We start from the raw sequence: 22,374 nt of genomic DNA on the forward strand, positions 1-22,374 counted from the left end.
TAATTTATGATTTAATCCTTCTCTAGGTTATTGACAAGAATTCTGGGGGCTGGTGGTATGTCCAGATTGGAGAAAAAGAAGGATGGGCTCCAGCATCATATATTGATAAAAGGAAGAAACCCAATTTAAATAGGCGAACAAGCACTCTGACCAGGCCCAAAGTTCCTCCCCCTGCTCCTCCTAATAAAGTAAAGGATTCTGAAGAAGTAACAGCTAGTAGTACCACAGCTTCAGGAGATGGCCAAGATTCCCCACACAAGCAGATGTATGAGGAACCAGAGTATGATGTGCCTGCCTTTGGTCATGACTCAGAATCTGAGCTGAGCCAAGGAGAAGATGGTAACTCAGACAGAAGCTCATTCCACCTTCCAAAACCTTCCCCTGGATCATCCCTCCAAAAAGCAAAATTTCGAGTTGGAGAATCTTCTGATGATGTGACTCATGAAGAGGAAATAATCTATGAAAATGAAGGTTTTAGACCTTACGTAGAAGATGCACTGTCAAACAGAGAATCTAGTGGAGATTCTGATTCTCGAAGTTCCTCACTGTCTTTGATTCAAAGAAATTCTCCACGTTCAATTTCTCCTAAATCCTCCCTTCTGAAGCCCAAAAGTATTCAAACAAACTTTGGGAAGTCTCATTACAGTCATAATGAGGAGACAAAGCCAAGATCAGCCTCAGATGCTGGCCTAAGTAGCATACCCAAATCAAGCACAAAAAGGGATACTGGAGAGTTCATGTCTAGCAGAGGAAAACCAACGGTGAGGCCAAAACCATTTCTGAACAAAGCAGATTCTCAAAGTCAAGAAATGATGAATATCAGTACTTTACGTCATCATCTGAGACCAACTGGGCAACTCAGAGGTGGACTTAAAGGTTCAAGAAGTGAGGAATCTGAAAGTCCACCTCAGACAACTTCTGGAAACTCTGAAGAGTCTTTCAGAAGAAATTCTGTAGAATTCATTACATCTTCTTCCCATACCTTATTTTATGCCAGCCAGCTAGCCAAAACAGAGAATGAAAGTAACCCATCAAAATGTCTGTATATAACCACTGATTCTTATCAAAAAGTTCAAGATTCTGAAATCAGTTTCCCTGCTGGAATAGAAGTGGAAGTATTGGAAAAGCAATCAAGTGGATGGTGGTATTTGAAATATGGAGAAATAGAAGGGTGGGCTCCTTCTCATTATCTGATGTCTTTTGATAACCAACAACAAGAAAACACCTCCACTGGAGAAGATACCATGTCCAATATATCACAAGCAAGAAACAGAAGAAATGAAAGCAAATCCAATAGTTTGGAGAAAATAGAGAAGAAGGTCCAGGCACTGAATACTATCAACCAGAACAAAAGAACAACGCCTCCTATTCCTAATAAGCCACCTGGTGGCTTCTCCAAAACATCTGGGCCTGTCAAATTGCGAAATGGAGTTAGACAGCTAGCAGTGAGACCACAGTCAGTGTTTGTTTCTCCACCCCCCAAGGATAATAATCTGCCTTGTTCCCTGCGTAGGAATGAGTCTCTTTCTGCCACAGATCATTTGAGGACTGTACGTCGGAATTCATCTTTCAGTGCTGCCCAATCCCAAATGAATGAGTCTAAAGTAAAACATGCTGGTCGACTGGTGTCTGAAGAGTCAGATAATGTCTCCTACATACCAACTGACCGCAATGGAATTCCAGTGTCCACTGTCAGGCCCAAGCCCATTGAAAAATCTCAGTTCATTCATAATAACCTTAAGGATATTTATATCTCCATTGCAGATTATGAGGGAGATGAAGAAACTGCTGGATTTCAAGAAGGTGTCTGCATGGAGGTATTGGAAAAGAACCCAAATGGCTGGTGGTACTGCCAGATCATGGAAAATGGGAAACCATTTAAAGGCTGGGTGCCCTCAAATTATTTGGAAAAAAAGAAATAGTATTGCAATGTATTTAAATTCACTAATTTATACTTCCCTTTGGTGTACATTTGGAAGATGAGAAAAGATACAAAGATGTATTTCCTTTACCTTATTGTGCATTCACAAGACAGTTCAGTTTTCCTTCTTTCCCAGAAAGTCTGCCATCTTTTAGGATGTTTTGAAGGAATGGTCTCATTCTGCAAGTACCAAGAAAATACAGCTGGAATTAATGCCCTTTTATTTTATTCCCCCAGACACACACACACACAAAGATGTGCATCAGGATACATTACCCTATTTCCTGATTTTAATACTCAGAAACCAAATGTGTGCCTTTCCATTCTAGTTTGGAATTATGGGTTTACTTGATTGGGAGTTTGATGCCAAACCCAAATGTGTTTTATAAAAACTCTGCTTGTTCATTTCTTCCATGTGATGGGGCCATAAATAGTATTTGGTTGATTCCCCTCTTCACTCAAGATGTATGGGGAACAGAGCAAGTGGAGAAAATTTTCAAGGAACCATCACTTGGCTATTGCATTTGGATCTCTAGATTGAAGATCTGAGAAGGATTTTTTTTTCATTTCTGGTATTGGATTTGATCACATATCGTTCTGTTTCTCCAATACTATCCACCCTGTTTTTTTCTTCTTGTATTCCTTACTTATCACCTGGGTCAGGAATGAGGAGGAGTATTTTTAAAAAAGTTATGTGGACTTTGAAGTGTAATCCAATTTTATGTGGTTTCCTAATGTTTGTAAACATGCTAAAACTATGAGTTGCACACAATCTCTTCTGCACACTACTTTCAACTTTAATGTTTTCTTTTGTGGCCTTCTGAATAATATGTACTGCGATTATTTTGAGAGTACTTGCCAGACAACTCAGTTATTCAGAGTTCCAGATATCAACTAAAAACTAATCAAGTCTTATCCAAATCTAAAGAAGATGAGAAGAAGAAGGCACGTAGTACGACCTGCTTCTCTTTTTGTTGGGTTATGCCCTATTACGGCTTGGCTAGCTTTCCAAGGGAGGGGAATGCCTTTCTCAAATATCTGCTTCTTCTCCTCTTCTCAGGCCTACCTTTTGGCTGTGCAGAGTTCCACTGGGTTGCATCTGCCCTGTTCCACCAGGGCATTGGTGTTGCTATGCTGATCTTTATCCCAAACCCTGCAGGACTCCCTACTCTTGTAGTCCTGGAGAAAGGCATGAAGGAAGGTGCATAGTTCCATCAGAGAAACCATGCAGATGCTGCTTCTCCTCTCACCGTGCTACTGTCAGAAACAATTGTGTGGGTTCTATGTGTTCTGTGTGTGACTCCTCAGAGAACAGTTCAAACAAATAGAGCTTTCCTCAACAGATCATGGCAATTAGCATTACCATCACAAATAGAAAAATAAAAATGGTGGAGCTGAGCTGACTATGCGTGCCGTTTTGAAAAAAACAAACAAAATTTACTTCCACACAATTGGCCATTGTCTTGCTTCCTTTGTTGTGAATGGAAGGGTTTGGCATGTTTACATTTGTATCACCAATGTGTATGAACAGACAAGAATATGAAAATCACTGCATGCAAGGAGGCAGTTGCCCAATCCAGCACGCTGTATGTTTGTGGAAAGTTATTTATTTTCTTGAATACTTTACTGAGAAGATCGTGGGATATCCAGAATTAGTTTGATGTTGCAATAAAAGGAAGTGTCAAAATAGGTGCTATGTGTGCACATCTGAATGTTGATGGTTCATCAAGTTTCTCTTCGTTTCATGTCCAATCAATGCTGATTCTTACCTGGCAGAGAAGCATTTATATTTTCAAAGTCAGAATGGGAATGAGCAGAAGCCATGGATGTTACCAACTGCATACTTGGTTTTAATTTATATATGAAGAGGAAGGGAGAGATTTTTATTAGTAAATAGCAGTCTTCTGAAAAAGTTTTTTTAAAGAACAACTACAAATTATTTTGTTCTTCTCACTTCTTCTCAGTTTCTAATGAGAGATATTGTCAAAGGGTGATTGAACAGAGCACCATTAGACTGGGAATGTTACAAAGTAGGAATTCTGTACTCACATATCCTCTTTTGCCTTTTTATTTATGATTTCAGATGCTTTTTTTTTAAAAATGAGATTTTTGTGGAAAAGCATAAAGATTAAAACCACTCGGGTTTGTGCAAAGGCTTTGGGTACAAAGTGTGTTTATATTTTGATGCATCTTCATTTACTAGCCTTGCAGTGAACTTTGTAATTGGTAAACAACAGCAACAACACCAGAAGGCCTTTATTTAAACAATATGGAAATCAGACAACAAGTTTATTGTCACTTTGAAGCCCAATATTTTACATGGAAAATGAAGAAAAAGAGTTGGGGATTTTAGGGAGAAAATGTTAAGTAATCTGGTTATCTCCAGCAACAGACTTACATTCTACCAGTGGAAGATGAAAGAGTCAAGATTTTTAATGAGGTCCAACTTATTTTTTTTTGTGAACAAATAAAAATTAAGTATATTTTGAGATGTTTTAGCTTTCTGAAAATTACATAATTATCAATTGATTCTTGCCTCTTATATATTTTTCGTTGTGTGTTACATATATGACATTACAAAAATAACTTGAGGGATTGATTTCCATGCTTTGTGTGATTAATGCCTTTCAGGCTGATCTATTACAGTGTATCAGCACTGCTGTCCATGCTTCTACAGTGAAATAGCATGGAAGAAGGGGCCTGGTGATGAAGAGAAACCCCACAGGCCTCTGTAACATCAATAATAAATTCATTTGGGGAAGACAGGTTTCTAAACCACAGTGCATTTGAAAATGGTGTGGGTTTGCCCAAAGCTCCTTTCCATGAGGCTTTACATCTCAAATGTTTCCTCATATTTATGTTTTGTTAAAAATTGAGCAGCAATTTAAGAGACTGCCAAAGCTGTTTGAGTTTAAAATAGTATTATTTTCTTCTGCTGGACAGTATTAAGTAGAGCAAAATCATCAAGTAATCTGCTAGATTGCAGTATTAATGTTAGTGATTTAGCAACACATATTAATATGATTAAAAAAAACAATAATGATGACGAAGTGGTTCATTATTTTTGAATTAATGCACTTTAACCATTTTAAACCAAAATGCAGGAAAATCAAGTGCATTGTTTAAAGATGCAGTATAAATTGTCATTTTAAGAACATCTATTTATTAAAATAATTTATGATTATTTAAAATTTGTACTATACAGTTTTGTTCCAAAGATGCCATCATCTCTTGGGAAAGCTAAAAGTGCAGCTCCCAAAAATCCTGCACAGAGCCATCAAGACTCTTCAAATACAGTAGATTCAGGTAGCCAGAGTCAAATTTTTGCCTGAGAAGGGATCAGTATTTCTTGCTGTACAGAAGCAAACTGGTTTGTAATATTCTTAAGCATCTAAGTATTAAGGAGTTACGTGTACAGAATTGAACCAAAATGGATCGAGAGATTTTGAAATTATCTTTTACAGATTCCCTAAAAGGGTTAACCATTTCCAGCCACATTTGGGATGAGTGGTATATCTCTTTCTCTATAGTGTTACCGAGCCTTCAGGCAGTCCTGTTGCTGCATCTGCAGGTTTTTGGGCCAAGAAAATCACTGAGTTCATTTTGAGTCTAAAATGCTGCTGCAAATTCTTAAGAAAAAAAAATTGTCTTGCATAAATATGATTTGCCCATTCTTTCAGTAAGTATGAATAGCTTTCCATATTTTTTTCTGTGTTATAGCTGCATTTTTTTATGCAACAGTAATATTGAACTGGCACATGCAAGGACTGGTTTCTTAAAATGTCTCTTTAGAACAGTTATCAGTCAATAAATCAGTTTGCTTATCAATTTGCATTTTATGCATTATAAAAGTGAGCCTTGATTGTCCTATAAAACTGCCCCAATAATATAAAAAAATTACATTAATAAAGTTGGATAGGTAGTTGTCTGAGCTAAACTCGTTTATCATTTTTTGTTTTAAATATTTATGTATGTCACATCTCTAGAAGCTTTATGTAGGGGAACTTGTAGCTGGTTTTATGGTATATGGAAGTAATATCTAGGTTCAAATACAGGGAGAAGGATAAATAAAGGGCACTATCAAGCACCTTCTTAATTTAGTCAGTTTCACTGTTTCCCACATGTAATCTATAACTTGCCCTTGTAAATATTAGATATGTGTTTAGGGATTGGAGAATTCAAATTTTAGCGCTTGGCCAGTGCATGAAGTAATATATTGAAATCCCACTCAAAACGGCTGTAGCTTTCCCCATCAAAATATTATCTACTAATTCTAAAATTATTTTGATCATAAACCTGATGATTTTTTTTAAAAAAAAAACTATATAGTACTTTCAAATAATCTAGATCTCAATTTTTAAATATTCTGGGGGCTAATTGAATATTAAGCCAAAGATTGCACTCTTAGAAAGAGAGGAGTGGCTTCTAGTCATTTCCTGGTTCTTTAAATTGCCTTGCTTTTCAAAAGTAATGCATAAAACAAGAACAACTCAAAATGCAGGTTGATATATTGACAAAATCCAAACAATGAAAACTTTTTTTCTGCTGTATACTGCAACTTTAATAATAATGAGCACTTCTGAATTTGTTATTGCGGATTTATATAATGCCTGAAAAACTATTCTTGCTTTTTTTTCTTAATTTCTACATTTTAGTGAGTTAAGTTTAAAGTTTATTCCTTTTTAAGTACATATATTTTAGTACCCCGAGTAATATAATTAGGATTGTAATGAGTTCCCTCACAAGATGTGGTAGTAAGCTTGGTTTACCACATTTGTTTTTTTTTTTACAAATCTGAAATGTTTCTATTTTTCTAAATCATTCAGCAGGGGAATAGAGATATAGATTGACAAAAATCAATCTAAGTTTCCATTGGGTTCATGAAATTAGTTTCACAGCTCTTTGACTTTCTAGAGCAGTGTTTTAGAAAATGGACAACATTAAGACCTGTGTGTGGATTTCAACACCCAGAATTCCTGTGCATTTATACTGCATTAGCAACTATATTTGTTCCAATGAACTGGTTCCAAAGTCTTCCTTTCAGAAACAACACTGAACATTTTGACGATGGCATTATAAAATTGTGCTTTTTAGTACTACTTTTGATTATTAGAATAGCTTATTTTATTTTAAAGTTATACTTATTGCTTCTCTCCATTTATAAAAAATTGTTACTGCTTTCTGTCATTTATGAAAAAATGGAAGGGAAACTGATAAAGAATTATTATTACTTGCATTTACTAGCATTACTATATCAATGGTAATATTTAAGTTTAGTTCATTTTGCATAATTTGTTTATTATTTTTCTTCAATTATTGCTATATTATATTCAATATTTGCATTCTCAGTGGAGTATCCAAATAGAGGATCAGTGCAATATTGAAAGAGCAAAAACAGGTTCCTCATCCAGGACTTGAAGTGGATGCACAGTGTGATTTTAACCATCTGTCATTTTTGATCATGCACTCTTAAGGAAAAAAACATGAGAATTGAGGAAAGTTGAACAACAGCAGAAGTAGGCAGGAAGTGGAGGAAGAAAACTTTTGGGAAAAAATGGCTATGGAACTTTGAAATTTGCAGCAGAAGTTTATCACATTCAGATAGAAGTATGACATCTTGATTCATAGGCTGTTCAGCTGTAATTTTTCTTTGCAATGTTCAGTATTTTTCCATGTTTTTTTGTAACTGTATGCACTCTTTTTAACTTAAGCAGAAATTCCAAATTCTTATCTGATTTACATTTCTGTCAGAGGAATTTTCTCCTGAATTGATATGTAGCTGCTGTTTATCATGCTATAGAAGCATGACATAGATCCTGGAGCCTGGAACAGAAGTTAGCATGCTGAAGGCATGTTGACAAAGGGCACTTAATCTTAAGTCTGCATGAAGCACAAGTAAATGCTTGAAATAGAGTGTGTCTATATTGTATGGTATCTTAATACTCAGTCTCTTCCAGAATTAGACTGTTTAAAAAGGGAAACTTCTATGAAGTTGCAGCTTGAACTCTCCTTTCTTAAAAAAAAAGAAAAGATTCAGAACTTTATTAGCCCATGGTTGTTACAATCATCACTAAAGTAGCAAATAAATAAAGTGGCTGGATAAAAACTATTTCCAGCTTCATTGTAACTGAAAGTAAAATGCCTATGTTCATGTGCTTGATATTAACACTTGATTTTATATAGAAATTATCTTAGCCATTTACCTAATTCATCACACCGGACTGAGTAAAATGTCAAATATGCATGCAGAGCCTGAATTGTAAGTCAACTTTTCCAGAAGCGACAGTTTTCAGAAATTGGGACATTTCTATACTCATGAAATTAGAAAATCAAACGGATCTGGGAATTTCACTGCTCATTGAATTTTTTTCCCCAAAGAATGTCCTCTTCCCATTTAAAAATCACTCTTTTATAGATAAATAATTTTATTGAAGTTTTTAATAAAACATGCTTTTCTTAAATACATTTCTATAAACAGCACAAGCTTTTTTAAGCAAATAGGAATGAGCAAAAAATAGACTTATAAGTTAGCCACTTCGTATCACATCTTATTTTAACATGGAAATGCGTAGCTTAACAAAATACCCTCTCTGGAATTGCTTTTCTAAATTAGGGAAGTGATAGCAAGGATGCCTTTCTTCATGCTATCAGTGTGTTTCTCAAAGGAACATTACTTTCTTGTTTTTTATATTCCCATTGATTTCTTGAGTGCAACGGACTCCAGTTAGATTTGGTTTTAGAATATTCCAGTTAACAGTCTATTTTTTAGTTTGATAAAATTCAGACTCTGCACATGCAAAGAAAATTTGTGACTTTAACAATACATTAAATATCAACCAGAGTTTGCTGCTAAATAGTCAAAATCAGATCTCAGAAAAATCAGCCGTATATTTTATGGCTAAATCAGGGGTACTTTACCTAATCTTAGGCCTTTAACAGGTACAAATTGGTAGAGCATAAGTTTCTTTGTAAATATTTTTTTCAGGAGGATTGTGAGAAAGTGGTCTTTAAGCTTTTAGTACATGTGTACAGATTAATGGGAAGTACATGAAAAATGTATCAGGTTCCAAAATGGCCACATAAACTTGTGAGATTATTGTTGGTGTCTCAGTTCATCTATTTAGTTTAATTGTAAACTCTAAATCAAGGACTTGGGAATCAAATGACCTTTTTCAAGTATCCTTGGAAGTCCATGAATTTGCCCAGTTCCTTTAATTGATCTTCCTCAATCTCCACTTGTTTTTTAGAACATCAGTTTGGAAAACCCACAGTTTTTGTGAGGGGTGTGTATAAACTGTGTTAAGTAAAGTAATAGGAGAACAGTTTCACTGAATGCAGATCCTCGCTCTGGGGATAGAACAGCCCAATCTGATTTGACTCAAATCCCTGTTTTCTGGGTGATAAAATCAGGGACAGAAGCAAATACATCTGTGCCTTTAAATTTGCCTGATGGGCTAGCCCCGTGAAGTGTTTAAATTGTTTGCAGAGTGCACTTTTTCAGGAAAAAATGAACAGAAAGTTTCACACTGTTGAGGGTGTTTTTGTATGTATTTCAAATCCAGCACAACAGCCACTATTGTCCTGTGTTGAGACTCCTGTTTATTATGACACCAAAATGGAGGATAGATGTATTCTTTAATGGTCAGAAGTAACTGGATTGTGACTTGAGGAAAAGCTGATTGGATTAAATAAAAAAATGATCCAAAAATAAGTTAATATGCATATATATGTCATTCTCTCCCACCCCCCAACTTTAGATTCATGAGTTCCTTTTCTGTGTATTTGTGTGCTACTTTATGTTAGGCTGTTTTTTCTCCATAGAGGTACTCCTCAACTTATGAACACAATTGCACCCAAAATTTCCGTTAAGTGAGTTTCTCCCATTTTAAGACCTTTCTTGCCATAATTGTTAAGTGAATCGCTGCAGTTGTTAAGTTAGTAACATGGTTATTAAGTAAATCTGGCTTCCCCGTTAACTTTGCTTGTCAAAAGGTGATCACATGACCCTGACACACTGCAGGTGTCATAAATACATGCCAGCTGCCAATCATCCAAATTTTAATCACATGACTACAGGGATGCTGCAACCGTCATCAGTGAAAGAGGTCACTTCAGTGAGGTAACTTTGGTCATTAAATGAATGGTTGTAAGTCAAGGACTAACTTGTCAAATGTGATATTTCTATATTGTGGTGTGATAAATTAGTAAATGAATGCCTATAATTGAAAGAAGTAATGTCTTTTACATTTGGAGGAAAAAAATGAAATGATTTGAAAATGGCATGCGTATAACCTTAGGGTTTAGACTAAGGGACAATGCTTTGTTCAAAAGAAGTGAATAATTAGAAATGAAAGATAAAACCAGTTATTGCCCTCACATTTCATAGCATTTTAAAATTTGCTTTGCAAAACTGCAGTTATATATTCAGTTATATAAAGCCAAAATGTGCAAAAAAGTGACATCTTGTTTAAAAAGTTCTAAAATTAAGAGAATAGTAAGATACGTAAGGATCTAAAAACTTGAAAAAAACAAATTTAATTCTCTTTAATATAAAACAACCACTAAAATGAACTGGAGTTGTTTTTTTAGCTTGAATTAAGTCATTGGAGTTTGTCTGCCATGTGGTTTAGCACAGTCCTTCCAATGAATAAACAGAAACCAGTGCTGTCTTTCTAATGGGCTTACTGTGATTGTTTTTATCCAGAATAAAGAGAATGTAACTGTTAGAAGTCTGAGAAGAGTACGTCGACAAGGAGATGACGAAGGATGTATGGTTGGTCCTTGAGCTGTGTGATAGAGATGGATGGTGGAGGATGTGCTAAATGTTGTTTGGTTAGTTTCCCAAGAAAGATCATTTCTTGAAGTTAGAATAGATATTGGTGGAGAGTGAAAACTGAGGTGTTTTGAGTTGTTTGCATTAAGGAAGGATCCAGAAAGAAATCTAATTTGGAGTGCACTTTGGGGTGCAAGAAAAAAAAGAGCCCAATAATATTCACTGTTTTCAAAAGTGGAAGGAAATACAGTAGATTGTTAAGATGAAAAATATTAGATCTTTGCATATTATTCTTTTTTCTGCAAAACTGTTGATCACATTGTTAAGAACCATTTACGTGAGTACAAACTAGTCACTAGTTCTGTACAAAGATGGTCAACCATAAATTTATTATACTAACCTATATAAAACAAACTGGCAGCAAAGGATAATTGGAGTTAAAGATATTGGACCAGTAAATTGTATTAGCAATCAGTTTGAATATAGATTAATCATACCTTGAGGTCATATATTCTAAGAAAAGTGTCAATCTTTAATTTCCAAAGATGAAATTTGGGTAGGAGTGCAGTTTCAGCCAAAAATGTTGCATCTTTTTATAGATTGTGCTGCAATAATCATTGGCATCTATATACTTGATTATTATTGAAATATGGAAAGATTTATGGTAGATATCTGGCACTAGTATTGCTTGGCAATTGGGTTGATTTGTCAGTTTCAGTCACTGTAAACTATAGGAATCTGGGGACATGTTTGGCTCAACTTTGTATTTTTTCATTTATATTTCAACTTTTCGGGGTGCTCCATTGGAGTTTGCAAGAATGGCATAGAGTAATTGTGCAAATGACATGGCAAAGTATGAAGGGTAGTCTTGTGCTTCTATACAATAAAAACACTGCATACATACAGTTCACACAAAAAAATGAGGTATCAACTGGACAAAAACCTAGGAAAGCCCTTTGATAATTCTTTTAGAGGTACTTGATAAATAGGTAAATTAAGAGATGCGCTTCCAAGATCCCTTGCTATATCTTAACTAGTGAATACAAAGGCACAATTCTCAGGTCATATGCAGCTAAAGATAAACTGAACTGCAGCCAGCATCTTTTATTATCCAGCCCTTAGATCGTATGTAGTGATTAGACTGCAGCTTTTAACATTCATACAAGAAGTCAGTTTAAAGGCACTGCCAAGAGAATCTAGTCTGCAGCCTCTCTTGTTTTATTCCCAGTTTCTTGCAATATGAAACCACAATATTAAACGTCTCACAAGACAGAACTTGATAACTAACTATACCTCACAGTGATCTCCCAGTTTACTCATTGCTTGGACCAAAGGTGGTGCTAATATGAACTTTAATTTTTATATTTATGTTTTTTGTTGTTGAGTTTTACCTGTGTGTATATTTGTTTGTTTTTAAAATCAAAGACCTAATGTCCTGTTTAACTAAAAAAGATTTTACCCTTGGAAAATGATTCTTTAAAACCCATAAAAATTATTTGCAATTTAGACATTACTGTGTGTTTTAACTGGCCATACTTTTTTTTTTTAAAAAAAAAGGGGGAGGAATAAAGCATATCCTTCAAATGATTGCAAATTGTATTTCTTTTTATTATTTCCAATTATTTCCATTATGTCTGCTGTGTCAGAAGGGTTAAAATTTTTATTCTTTCAACTATGTTCCAGTTATTAGCCAACTAATTTCTTCTAGCATTAAAAAATTATAAACATGTTGCAAAAACTTAATATCTTCACTTTAACATCAAGTGATTTTTTTCATAAATTATCAACATCAACTAAAATTCACAAAACTTTTTAAAAATGCTTCAAGTAACATCTAGCTAACTTTTGGGCTCAGAAGCTAAACCAGGTTAGTACTAGTTAAAACTTGGATTGGAGATTCAAATCCAGGGAATATTTGAAGAAGTTACTTGAGGGAATAAAACATTTAAAAAATCCTCCATCTCTTCCCCAAAAAACTTCCATGAAGCCACCGGGAGTCAAGCTTACTTGAAAAGATTTCCTCTATATTATACAAGACATTTATAGCAGGTACAACTTTACATTCGGATTACCATGACATGGGGAATCTTCTTGAAGAAGGCAGTGTGCATGGAAAGGATTTTTAGAAATCTTTAAAAGCAACATTTTTAAAAAGTAATTCAGAATTCTTTACTTTCTTAGCGGCATCGTACATAAGGCAATGGTAGGAATATGGGAAACTACCTTTTCACTTTTAGTGATTCATCTAACTCAGATGAATGTGGTATTTTTCCTAGCATTATCTGAAGATTTGGGAAAACCTGTTTTTCTTTGCAGGTTAATTTGTACGTTTCTGAAGGATTAACTTATCCTTCACCAAAGGCCAGAAAGAAATAAGATTATGACAGCCTGTATCTGGAAGGTGTGGTGTATCTGAGGGTAAGTTACAAAGTTTAGAGATCAATTTCCAAGTCAGAATTCATGCAAGGATATTGAATCCCATGAAATTTCATACAACATTGTGGCACTCTGGGTGAAATACCTATTCCCTACATTTTATGGGATTTGACTAATCTCTAGCTACATCTGCCTCTCCCAGAATGCTGTTGGAGTCAACAAGAAACATTGAGTATCCACAGGCTCAAATTAATTCCTGATCTATTGGAACAAACTTGGGGCTATAAAATATTTATAAAATATAAGACTTGGGGTTCACTGCTTACACAAGAAAGTTTTGTGTATAGTCGGGCTCAATGGCTGTGCACATTTCAAAATTCTGAAAATTATTGATTAAAGCAGCCCTACTTTTTTCAGTTTAAAAGAAAGATATAAACCAGTGGTAATTCTGTAAAAGTTGCATTAATTTTAATGGGTATATTCTTGGCATTTTTATATTTAAAAAATCAGACTGCTTTAATGAATATCATAGAATTCAATAAATGAATATGCTTACATGACTTCCAAAGCATTTATTTCAAATAATTTTAAAGCATGCACTATATGGTGCTGCTAGTTATTAATATACTGACATATAGAGAGCAAAGTATTTTCAGTAGAAAGGATTGTCTAAGATTTCACTAAAAAGCTTTGTTGTCCATAAAAGTACATCCTTATCAAAACAACATCAATTTTACAAATAAATAAAATAGTACATCCGGGTTTAATCACGCTTAAATAAATCCACTGAAAATAATTGAGAATGAATGTATGCATGACTAATTTAAATGCCCAATTCAATCCAGAATATTATAGCATTTTGGAGACCAACACATCAACTACTTATCAAAGTTTTTATTCATGGAAACATTCTGTAATTCTCACCTACTCTATTTATATTTGTGTTACAAATATGTAACAAAGATTTTCTTTTCTCAGTAATAGTTAACACATGAAAATGTTAATAGCACAAATGTAATTCCCAATTATTTAAGAGCAAACTACATACTGCATATCATGCATCAGATTTTACTCAAAAGCTATTTTTTAATTAGATTAAATTGGTTTAATTGCAATCTGTCATGCAATTCTGGTGATTTGTATAAAAATGTAATATTAATAATTTTAAAAATCTCCAAGTAGCTATGCCAAAAATTGAAGTACTTAGCATATGTTTGAAGTAAACCAGCATATTATGAAAAGAGAAGGAATAATATCAGTTTTAGTGGGAATCCCTTTAAGAGAAACTAACCAACAGAGTCAATCATTTCCTTTCATATGTTTTTCTTTGAGAAAAAGTCAAGATATGTGCCACATATTCTATTTGTAAATAGGTAGTTTGTCCCTTCATTTTTAAACATTTTTATCAGTAATCCTGAATGTCATGTGCCAATCATTAAGTAACCACTAGATGGTAGTGATTCAACGTTAAATGTTTCCATTATTTCTTGCCTATTGTTTTGTATGTTTTATGTATGAAGCAAAAATATGTGGCAGGAATTTTAAAGAAACCAGATGATAAGCATGGGGAGGATGTCAACAACTCACAATTGATTGCAATCTCAAGTAAAGTGCACAATAAGATTAGTCAATAGGCTCTTCAACATGAGGTATAAGGGAAGAGCAATACTGAAAAATCCTTAAGAGCATGATATCTAATTGCACATTGCAGCAATTTTGTTAAAAGGTAAGGAATGTAATCTTGTTCATGCATGGCTGGAAAACCATCTATGAGCTCAGAACATACTGCTTTGAGTTATATAATAGAAGAAGGCAATGTCAATGGGATATCTTAGTTCTGCTCCAGAAGGCCACAAAACAGAGGATATTCAGATCCTCAAAGCAACTTAACTAGGATTAATTCTTAGAGGAAATACATTTATAAAACAAATAAAACTGAAACTTTACTCTAGACACCTTTATAGACTTCCTCATGTATAAATATTAATTTCTACAGAATACCAAACCATGCAGTTGCGAATACCTGATTTATCATCATTCTGATTTGTCAGAATGATGATAAAAGTCTTAATCTATTACAGTGGTTCTCAACCTTTTTAATGCTGCGACCCCCCCAATCGGTCATAAGTCGAGGACTACTCAACCGGTCGTACGTCGAGGACTACTAAACTGGTGCAGCACCATTTGCAGAATAGGACTTTTGGTGGGCTCAGCAGGGCAGAGACAGCCTGGACAATTCCTATTGGCTTTTGAATGCCAATAGAATTAGACTCTATTCAAGAGAGTCTATTCTATTGGCTTTCAAAAGCCAATAGAATAAAAGGGAGTAGCACAGCTAAGGAAAAGGGGAAAAAATGGCGGACTGCGTTGTTTGGCGACCCCCGTGAAATGGTCGTTCGACCCCAAATGGGGTACCAACTCACAGGTTGAGAACTACTGGTCTATTAAATTTAGTTTGTAGAAAATAATCAAAATGCCGCCACATGTTCTTGTTCTACTAGAAGATTATTTTGCTAAGAAGCAAAACCTCCAGAAGTGTCATTCTGTACAACAAAAATAAGACTCTTTATGTATTGGAAGTAAATTAATTGAAGATAAACTCCCTAAAAAAGTCTCTATATTATATTGTCACCTGAAAATGCTTAAACCCTGAAAATGAAAGGCAATTAAGGGCTCCAAGCAGCATAGATCCCCACCAGCAACTCACAATTTACGGTGGGTGGCTTCTTATTTTTTCTGAAAGTGTATGCCCAATAGACACAGCAACCATAGTTTTGAGTTCCATACTTTGTGGGCCTTTCAGAAAAAAAATGCAAACACAGGTGCAGGGAGTCAGAAAGTGACTAGACAATAGGGACAATTTTCAGCTCCTTGAAATTGTGTGATCTGATACCTGTGCATGCAAATGCCTGTACATATGACCAGGTAACTGATTACATGCAGCTCTCTGTGCTGGCTCATGCATGGCTCATCCCATGACACTTGCTTACCTTGTACACCACAAGCAGCCCACATCAGCAATTCCACAGATTAACTAAATCAACTTTATTCACAGCTATGTAATTGTCACACGGAATAAAACAAACTTTTATATCTGTCTTGAAAACAAACATACAAATAAATAAAGCATTTAAAAATTGAAATCTTCTTGTCAATGACATTGAATCACAGGAATTATTTCAGATTCTACACAGGAACACAGGAAAAGAAATCAAACTCCGAGCTTGCTGCTATTCTCGTGAAATGCTCCTCTCTTGCATGAAACGCCTTTGCTTCATTTTCCTTTTTAGCTCCTCTAAACCTGTTCCAACTTTGATCATAAGTATATAAAGTTCTACCCTTATAATAATGGTTAAAAGAAGCCTCCCTATTTTCTAGTACTTCTTTCTCTTCACTCCCAAGTGCCATCCTGAACTAGTTTTCTTCCATGCAAATATATTTTTAGTTTCCATGTGACAAAACGATGCTGCTGATGGAGGGAGGTGGAGAAAAAGCAGCTTAGTAGACAAGTGCAGGTACTTAGGAACTGGGTTCAGATCTACACGTGCGCACAATGCCAAGCAAGTGAAAACAGCAGAGGGTTCTTAATATTTTCCCGTGATTCTGTTCTGTTCTGCGAGCGTTTGCAGTTGGAGTTTCTGGTGACTCTTCCCCCCCTCCCCATGTTTTCTTGGAACAAACAGCCACATGACTCTGGCAAAAAGCCGAATTGATCTTAAGGCCTGAACACATGTGTCTAGTATAAGCTTCCTACCTTTTATAACTTTGGACTTTTTAAAAAATATATATTGTTAAGATATTTACAGCAGAGATTGATAATTGGAGGATTAATGTTATTTTTGAGGGGGGGGAAAGGCCATAGTTTCAAGTCAAAACAATCTTTCCTTATCTCTTAATTATTATGGTTGCAGACTTTTTCTTCAACATAGGTAATTATAATGTTTGCTTTGGTGTGATGTAATTAGGAGTACAATAAGCTAAATATAAGGAACTGAATTGAACTGCACCTATTAGACAATTAGTGGTCAAGAAAAGATGTATGCATAATCCATGAAGACACCAGGGAACAACATGAATTCAAAAGAGACTTGACTTACACATGTGCAATTTTGAATTAAGGGTTAAAGTTATTCTTTGGGCTACAGAAAAAAAATACTTTTAGCTGTTTGGAGTAAAAAAAAAAAAAAACAACAACTCACTCACATGCCCCATTCATTCATGTCCGTGATATGAAGAAATAGGAATTTGAATGAATGAGAATGCACCAACAAAAAAATTATTAGACTTTTTTGAAATGCTTAGCTTTATAAGCATTACTTTTGCACTTAGAAATGGGTTGGAGGAACAACTTAGTGCACAATTTATAGAAATACCAAAGGACATGAAAAAGAGTGCAGAGAAATTTTTAGTGTGCAAAGATGCATTTTTAATTTTAATACTCAGGCTGTGCTTGTGCGATTTTTAAAAAAATTACTGTGGTATGTAAAGTGAAGACCATTATTTTGATTAATTTATATTCATAAATTAATCAAAATCCATGACCATTACAAGAATCAGAAGACTACTTCTATCTTCCCATTAGACTAGATTGAAATCAATGTAATTGAAACAAATGGATGATGAAGTAGACTGAACTGCAAATGTGAAATCCAGCAGACTATAATACCTTTCTTGCACATTTTCCCTAGTTTTTGTCTGCAACATTGTTTAATAGCCAAAACTATATGTAAATTATGGGAAGAATGTAAAAGATGAGCTTTGCAGCACTTTGGATTGAAAAGGTATTTAGGGACATCGGACACTCACATGCCAAATGCAGAACACTCCTTAAAGTAATATCATGCTATGTCTTTTCCTGGACTCATGATCTACTTAAAGAGGCAGCTATTTTAAGAATTTGATCACTGATGCTCTTTGACTTCCTAGATGTACTCCAAAGTACTCTTTCCCCCTTTGAATCCAAAATGCTGCACAGTCCTAATTAGTAAATTTCTAGCATTTTTAATGAAGCCAATATTTTCCCATGCACAACAGCAGTACCAGTTATAATAATGCATTAAGTAATTGCTAAGCAGAAAGCTTATGGTTAAGTTTTCCCAAACATCATTTCCTATCAAAACAGCATTCCATAAAAAGGAGAAAAATAAGTAATGTTACAAGTTGTTAACATGCTAGCCTAAACATCTTTGTGGTAAAAATGTTTTACCTTTGAAATGGACATAATGTATAATCTCCAACTGTTACCTGGATTGGCCTTTGCTGGTTTGTTGCCTCCCTCTGAAAGCCACAATTATATCCAAGAAACCTATAAATATTGATGCCCACAAAATCTTTTTTGCTGCCTTTTCAGACAAAAGACTGAAGAACTGCTTTCTCCATTAACATAACTGAAAAAAACTATTGTGAGTGGTAATGTTGCATATCCGTTTAAAAAAACTTTATTAGATCAAATTTTCTCTGCATGAAATCTTATTAACCTTAAAAAATTTATCGTTACCTGTCAATTCAAATATTATTTTGTACTTGTAGGATTTTTTTAATTCCACAAATATATATAAGATGTTGATTTCTTTATGAATTTTGCAGGAAACATATAATCTGTTCCTAACAATATTAATTTAGAAATAAGTCCCACTGATTTCAGCAGAAACACTGCCAAATTCAAGTGGCTTAAGATTCCAATCTAAACTTAGAATTCTTTATTTAGATGTTTTCATTGATAGCAATAGGACATATATTATCAGCTGTATTACTCAAATCATTGGAACAAAAACTCCTGGTTCAAATGCATTTGCAAAAACACAGCAAGGTGGAGTTCCTGAGTGGAGTGGCATAAATTTAATGTCCACTTTACATTAAATAACCTAGTGCTTAATGAGATTATTTTTTTAAAAAAACTAGAACATAATCATTTCAGAATTTCCTGGAACAAGCAAACACTTTACAACTAATTCTTCCATTTTAGAACTGTAACTAGTTCAGCAATAAGTTTCTTGAATGATAACATAGGAGAGAAGAACCTAGAATCCTGAAAATGCTACTGAGCAACCATTCCCCCAACACCATAAGTCATGCTGGCTAAAGGCTGCTAGTGATTGTGGTTCAGTAATGTCTGGAATGGCACATATTTCTCACCCCATTGAACCAGTTTTCATCTATATGGGACTTGAACTGTAGCATGAAAACCTATCTGGTTGTACATTAGTTCCCTTTATAAGGATCTGGCCAAACATGCAACCTGATGTACTCCAGATATCTGGGCCTGCAGTTGCTACAGTTCCTTGTTTTTGGCCATTCTTGGTAGAATTGATGAAAATCAAAACCTAAAAAATCTGTAGGGCACCATTTGCCTAGCTCTGATCTGTATTGATACTGACAAAATCCTTGCTGGTTCCCAGATTACAATGTTGAGTGATTGCTGCTTGCAACCATTCAAGGTGATTTTGTAACAACTGTCCAGCACTTGAATTAATTTCATATAGTGGGGGTATAGGATTAGCATAGTATAAGTTGGGTATTTCTGTTAAACACCACATGGCTACTGTAATTTGAAGAAGCCCAAAGCTAGACAACATTAACTGAGGATTTGTATAGTCTTCCACAATCATAGTACGGTAGATGAAAAACAACCAAATGGTAGTATATCTAATTACTGAGATATCAAATGTGTAGAGAACGTAGGTTCTTGAATACTGACGGCCAATTTGTCATATAAAATGGAGTGGGTTTTTTTCTGTGAAATATCACCTTAATTATAAAATATGTCAACCATGCAGTACAGCAAAATCTCTGCACTGTAGCATATGTACTAGAAGTGTTCAGCCCAAACAATATTATTTGGACTGGATGAAAAATGGCATGTCAATCATTTTTTTCTTATATTTCTATCTTAATTTAACTATTCACTCTCTAAACCTGGATTGTCCATATTGTGGAATTGAAATTGTGAGCTAGGGTTTGAGGTTGTTGTCATTTTTCAATCAACCATCTCAGACATAGTTAGCTCATTTGAAATATATTAATTATGAAATGCAACTTCTGATTTAAGATTTGTTAAGTGGAACAGCTAAAAACAAGAAAACAATGGATTACCGAAAATGACATAAAATATGATCTGATGACTTGCGACCAGAGACAGAAAAAAATTCCAAGAATTCAATTATGCCAAGGATACATACAGTTCTAGGAGAAAGCAAAACTAACATGTTCTTCATGTACGAATCCTTCATTAAATCCAAGAGGCAAATAAAAAATAAATAAAACCCATTTTGGTCCTGATTTCTTTTCCTTCAACAATATAAATCCAACTCTGTAACACGCATTCATTCTGGCAAAAGATTATACAACTGATCATTTTCTTTTCCTTCAAACCTGGGATACATAATGAATGGCCCAATGACAAATTAAAAATAAAACTGACATCATGTACCATCATTTTCCCAAAGCACCACTTCCTAGTGGAATGAACTTTGGAAAGCAACAATAAAAGAGGAAAGTAATTAAAGAAGGAAATGATTTCAGGTTTATGAGATATGAACAGCTGCTGCCTTGAAAAAGTAGAAGAGGACAACTACAGAAAGTAGAATCAAAGTCAACGGTTAGCTGCTAGTCTTCTGTGCACTGCACCACATAGAAAAACCAATCCAAGCATAGTCTTCCTTAGTAGTAGCATGTGCTGCATTACAATTACTTGTAGAATATGGCAGTCACTGATATGATTAGGAAAACTGGGGGGAAATCCTATGTGAGGCTCTCTTGCCCATGAAGGTAGTTCTAGTACTGAAATGATTTGTCCTTATTCTATTCCTCTTGTTTCATTCATTTAGTTCACTTAATGTAACATGAAAATCTGCTTATTTCACATTATTTTCTTCTTTGATCCTTGGAATCCTTCCAACTGGGAAGAAAGGACAGGAAAAATGCAATGGGGAGCCAAGGAAAGGTAGACATGAAATCCAGCCTTTCTTGCTGGCTCCACATATTAAATGTTCACAGGAGCACTTTGTTAGATGCCAAGGAAAGAAGACATGTTTAGCCCTCAAATTTCAGGTGGGAGAAGGCTGTGCCCACAGTTAACCACATTCAGAATTAGCTACATATTTAAAGAAGGGAACCACTTCCTCCCACCTTCCTTGTCCTGGTTAAGTTTTATAAAGATCCTCTTCCTAGTTCCTACCCTTCCTGCTATGCAACTTTAAGTGCTGCGATAGGTTTTGATTATGTCCTTGATGGCACGTCTACAGATAGGACAACAGGCATTAGTCATCTTCTTGAGTTTGAGCCCACATGTATAACACAGACACATATGTCCACAGGAGTAAATCACAGTATCCACCATATTCTCATAGCAGATAGTACACTCATCATTCCAAGTTCCTGAGATGGAAGAGGAAAGAGGGGATTCTGGCATACTGATTGGAGAGTTTGGAGCCGTACCTGCAAAATAAGAGACACTTTTACTTTTTAAATCTGTAATCAGCTTTACAGTTGCCCTAGGATTTCTAAGCCAAAGGATAAAATATGGAGATTGTGACCACATTTTTAAAAAACTCTCAAAACACATCATCAATAGACAAATACTAAACTAGATAGAACATTCAAATCAAAAGAAGTGTTAAATTCTCTTTATGTACATTTGTTATGTGTGTGTTATTTCCAAAATACTACAGACCTACATAACAATCTCTTGGATGACTTATATCATTACTGAAATAATATATAAGCTTCAGAATCTACTGTTTTCATAACTTTGTATTACGTATTTTTTCTACAATGACTTTTCCAGTCAGATTTACTATGTTCTGAATTCTGGCATATGAAACATTTTTCAGTGCTTACAATATCTTATTCTTACTATCAAAATACATAATGAAATAAGTTTTCTTCTCCTTTGCTACTGATTTATTAACAAAAATACTTAGTGTCCAACCTAACTTCAGGATCCCCCTTCTTGATCCATTAGTAAAGCTGTCATATGAACATCTTTGATATAAAAATACTATTTCATGGCATAAATATTTGAGAGGAAATCATGGGAAAGGATTGTCACCCTATTTAGTGGAATTATACTTTTTCCAAAAGTATTCCGTTTATATTTATGCACAATCTTTCCCAGCATTAAGCTAATATGGTGTCATTCTGTTTCAGGTTTGGACTTTATTTCTTAGCAACCCCATCCAATGCACTCAGAGGCATAGGATTAAGGAAATTGTTATCCAAAATTTTTAAGTGGCACCAGAAGTCATTGCACTGGGCCTGTGCCTCCACAGATGGTGCTCTTTGCTAATTCCATATTGCTACTACA

General features: G+C 34.8%; 2 protein-coding genes across 15 annotated transcripts in view; one reads left to right on the top strand and one right to left on the bottom strand.

Moving 5' to 3' along the window:
• The window catches only part of SH3PXD2A (SH3 and PX domains 2A), a 276,364-nt gene extending 264,082 nt beyond the window's left edge, over positions 1 to 12,282 (top strand). For all 11 annotated transcript variants that reach the window (XM_039361669.1, XM_039361666.1, XM_039361667.1 and 8 more), the window contains one exon: positions 27 to 12,282. In XM_039361669.1, the coding sequence (XP_039217603.1) occupies positions 27 to 1,922 (1,896 nt within the window). In that variant the 3' untranslated portion in view covers positions 1,923 to 12,282. The remainder of the gene's footprint in view (positions 1 to 26) is intronic.
• A 3,809-nt stretch (positions 12,283 to 16,091) lies between these two features.
• Positions 16,092 to 22,374, bottom strand: part of NEURL1 (neuralized E3 ubiquitin protein ligase 1) — a 149,705-nt gene continuing 143,422 nt past the window's right edge. For all 4 annotated transcript variants that reach the window (XM_039361682.1, XM_039361684.1, XM_039361686.1 and 1 more), the window contains one exon: positions 16,092 to 21,506. In XM_039361682.1, the coding sequence (XP_039217616.1) occupies positions 21,265 to 21,506 (242 nt within the window). In that variant the 3' untranslated portion in view covers positions 16,092 to 21,264. The remainder of the gene's footprint in view (positions 21,507 to 22,374) is intronic.

The sequence above is a fragment of the Crotalus tigris genome, unplaced genomic scaffold, assembly GCF_016545835.1.
Source record: "Crotalus tigris isolate CLP2741 ecotype Arizona unplaced genomic scaffold, ASM1654583v1 scf7180000019328.220996217465:2438092, whole genome shotgun sequence".
NCBI lineage: Eukaryota > Metazoa > Chordata > Lepidosauria > Squamata > Viperidae > Crotalus > Crotalus tigris.